Below are 4,161 nucleotides of genomic sequence, written 5' to 3' on the forward strand. Positions count from 1 at the left end.
GCTGGAACAGATGAATGTAGCGGAGTAACTAAAGTAACTAGTAACTAAAGCTGGAACAGATGAATGTAGCGGAGTAACTAAAGTAACTAGTAACTAAAGTAACTAGTAACTAAAGTAACTAGTAACTAAAGCTGGAACAGATGAATGTAGCGGAGTAACTAAAGTAACTAGTAACTAAAGTAACTAGTAACTAAAGCTGGAACAGATGAATGTAGCGGAGTAACTAAAGTAACTAGTAACTAAAGTAACTAGTAACTAAAGTCCTGCACATCATCTACGTGATGTCATGAAGCCAGCTGTCTCATCACCTGGCCAATACGTCACTGAGATCAGCTCTTGTCTTTAGACCCAAAGGTTGAGAGTTCAAGTCCCCAGAATACGTATTAATGATTTGTTCCTTTTAGAAAACAACAACAACAGGACCAGACACTGTTTTTGTGACAACATGTCTTTTATTTTTGAATGCTTATTTGATTATATAATAAAGGAAATCAGATGAATAAAGAACACATCAGTTTTGGGAATAAATGATCTTAGAGGCATCATGATGGCGCGGTAGTTACACGCTGGTCTTGGAGCACATGAATGACAGCGGAAAGTACAAACCCCGTTGTTCCAGCCGTTTCCTGCGGAGAGGTTTCCAACCAATGTCCTTTTAATGTCCAGCTTTTATTTTTAACAGTGCAACATACCACAAGATGTTTAAAATGTTTTTGTACCTCCCCAGTTCATCTCCAGACAGTTCTCCACTCCACCGGCGTTGTCAGGCTGCCCCGCGGCAAAGCTTTTGTAGTCGAATTTGGATCCATCAGTCCACAGCCACGTACCCTCCTGGAGGAGAAAGACTGGTTCAAAGTCAAACTGAAATCAACAGTTCTTGTTGTTGTAATACTTATTTTCTACAACTCAAGAGACGCATTCTCATGAACGCGTTTGTATGATATCGTATGAAAACGAACATGACAGTTAGGGTTAGCTGGCTTTACAGTGAAAAAGCTAAGGTCTATATAAAGAGACTTCAGATACAGTATTAGGGGACCACTAAGGTCTATATAAAGAGACTTCAGATACAGTATTAGGGGACCACTAAGGTCTGTATAAAAGAGACTTCAGATACAGTATTAGGGGACCACTAAGGTCTATATAAAGAGACTTCAGATACAGTATTAGGGGACCACTAAGGTCTATATAAAGAGACTTCAGATACAGTATTAGGGGACCACTAAGGTCTATATAAAGAGACTTCAGATACAGTATTAGGGGACCACTAAGGTCTATATAAAGAGACTTCAGATACAGTATTAGGGGACCACTAAGGTCTATATAAAAGAGACTTCAGATACAGTATTAGGGGACCACTAAGGTCTATATAAAGAGACTTCAGATACAGTATTAGGGGACCACTAAGGTCTATATAAAAGAGACTTCAGATACAGTATTAGGGGACCACTAAGGTCTATATAAAGAGACTTCAGATACAGTATTAGGGGGACCACTAAGGTCTATATAAAGAGACTTCAGATACAGTATTGGGGGACCACTAAGGTCTATATAAAAGAGACTTCAGATACAGTATTAGGGGACCACTAAGGTCTATATAAAAGAGACTTCAGATACAGTATTGAGGGGGACCACTAAGGCCTATATAAAAGAGACTTCAGATACAGTATTAGGGGACCACTAAGGTCTATATAAAAGAGACTTCAGATACAGTATTAGGGGGACCACTAAGGTCTATATAAAGAGACTTCAGATACAGTATTAGGGGACCACTAAGGTCTATATAAAGAGACTTCAGATACAGTATTAGGGGACCACTAAGGTCTAAATAAAGAGACTTCAGATACAGTATTAGGGGACCACTAAGGTCTATATAAAAGAGACTTCAGATACAGTATTAGGGGACCACTAAGGCCTATATAAAGAGACTTCAGATACAGTATTAGGGGACCACTAAGGTCTATATAAAGAGACTTCAGATACAGTATTAGGGGACCACTAAGGTCTATATAAAAGCATCCAAAGAGCACCATCTCATGGGCCCTTTAAGATAAAGAAAAGATGAAAGCACTCCCGAGACATGAACACCTGTTTCCTGGTGAAAGTCTTGTGTTTTCTCCTTAACTTCTTCAGGACATGAACACCTGTTTCCTGGTGAAAGTCTTGTGTTTTCTCCTTAACTTCTTCAGGACATGAACACCTGTTTCCTGGTGAAAGTCTTGTGTTTTCTCCTTAACTTCTTCAGGACATGAACACCTGTTTCCTGAGTGAAAGTCTTGTGTTTTCTCCTTAACTTCTTCAGGACATGAACACCTGTTTCCTGGTGAAAGTCTTGTGTTTTCTCCTTAACTTCTTCAGGACATGAACACCTGTTTCCTGGTGAAAGTCTTGTGTTTTCTCCTTAACTTCTTCAGGACATGAACACCTGTTTCCTGGTGAAAGTCTTGTGTTTTCTCCTTAACTTCTTCCAGGACATGAACACCTGTTTCCTGGTGAAAGTCTTGTGTTTTCTCCTTAACTTCTTCAGGACATGAACACCTGTTTCCTGGTGAAAGTCTTGTGTTTTCTCCTTAACTTCTTCAGGACATGAACACCTGTTTCCTGGTGAAAGTCTTGTGTTTTCTCCTTAACTTCTTCAGGACATGAAGGCTTGAAAGTCCTGTGTTTTAGGAGCCAAACATCCCCCCGACCTCCTCCCTATGAGGCTCTTCACGCTCTCATACAGCAGCAGTCAATGTGCTGCTGACAGTAATAAATATGGAATACATATAGATTACAGTGCTTTACTTTTCAGAGCTATATGTACGAGTGCTTCATGAGAACAGGCTGAGAGATCAGGCTCAGTTTCCACCCCGTTCTTTGGACGCCACTTCGTCCTGGATTTTTTTCCGTTCGACTTTACGTAGCTAATGAAGGTTTCAGGGAGACCAAGATGTTGCAAGGACTTTGATCAATGGAAAGGATGCTAAGTAACTCTGCAGAGGAACACTGAAAGCAGTCAAGACATACTCTTAACGTTTCATAAGCCCTGTGCTCCTCTGGTTGCTCAACTACACATTCCAGTCCCAACTTTCCTTCCATGAGTACATTGACCTCCATGCTTTTCACAGAAACATCAGCTGCATTGAAACATAACAAGTACACAGAGTATCCTGTTCTGAATAGCACAGTCACAAGATTCTTAAAAGCACATGAGCGACATCACTGTGTGATGATAAAAGTCTGACCTGCACTGCGTCAGTGCCTCCAATCCAGGCATTTTTGTCTATACCGGTCACTTGGTTAATGTAGTCTCGAAGGAATGCATGTTCCTCAGCTGATTGGATGGAAGCCAGATTCCCACCAGCGGTCTGGCAGAAGGTCTAAAGGAAACAATATCATCAGTTTAAAACCTACAAACAAAACCAACAAAAACATAATCACATTATTAACATCTCAGTGTAGCAGAGTAGAAGTAGAAAGTGCCATGTGAAGAAAAGACTCAAGTCCAGTACATGTGGTATTTGTAGTTTTACTGCAGTAAAGCATTATAGTACATTGGTATTAAGCATACATGTGTAAGAACTGCTGTACCTCTGCATCACTCCAGGTCTTTGTCTGGATGTAGAAGCTGAAACAGCGAGTGCCGAACTGAGTCCAACCAGGAGGGCAGCAAGGCTCACCCTGTATGAACAAACAAGCCAAAAACAATCAGACTAGTCTATATTGACATCTGTTTATTTACAGATTGTTCCTCCGCAGCGCTGTGGAGACAGAGCTGGCGATGCAAGACTACAATCAGAGCAACCCAACAAGTCAGAGATACTGTTCTGACCTGGACGGGAGGTTTTATTTTCTTCACAACACTGTGATCACAAAGCACATTCTTGCCTACACAGTCTCACTCCCAGCACCATAGCTGGATCTACCATTGAGGACACAGAGGTCCGGACCTCAGTATCACAAGATATGCCTGAATCATGCTTCACTTGGCTGACAATGAGGAGAACTAAAGGAAACATTATTTGGTAAATCAGGTTCTGTCAGATCGTCTCATTCTGCAGCTGCAGGTGTTTGCATCCACCTGGTAAATGCAAAAAACATTTGGAAGCTCACTGTGCCTCATGTGAAAGTCTGTTTGCCTCCCTAAGTACATTGTTAGAAAGGACACAACATTCCCAA

The 4,161-nt window shown here is 41.0% G+C and overlaps 1 protein-coding gene across 1 annotated transcript; it reads right to left on the reverse strand.

Moving 5' to 3' along the window:
• Positions 1-455: 455 nt before the first annotated feature.
• Positions 456-3,911, reverse strand: LOC144525885 (galactose-specific lectin nattectin-like). The gene is made up of 5 exons (XM_078262948.1): positions 3,885-3,911; positions 3,574-3,663; positions 3,228-3,362; positions 720-831; positions 456-626 (listed from the first exon to the last, which is right to left on the reverse strand). The coding sequence occupies exons 1-5, from the start codon at positions 3,909-3,911 to the stop codon at positions 475-477; spliced, it is 516 nt and encodes a 171-aa protein (XP_078119074.1). The 3' UTR covers positions 456-474.
• Positions 3,912-4,161: the final 250 nt, after the last annotated feature.

This window comes from Sander vitreus, chromosome 11, assembly GCF_031162955.1.
Source record: "Sander vitreus isolate 19-12246 chromosome 11, sanVit1, whole genome shotgun sequence".
NCBI classification, from domain to species: domain Eukaryota; kingdom Metazoa; phylum Chordata; class Actinopteri; order Perciformes; family Percidae; genus Sander; species Sander vitreus.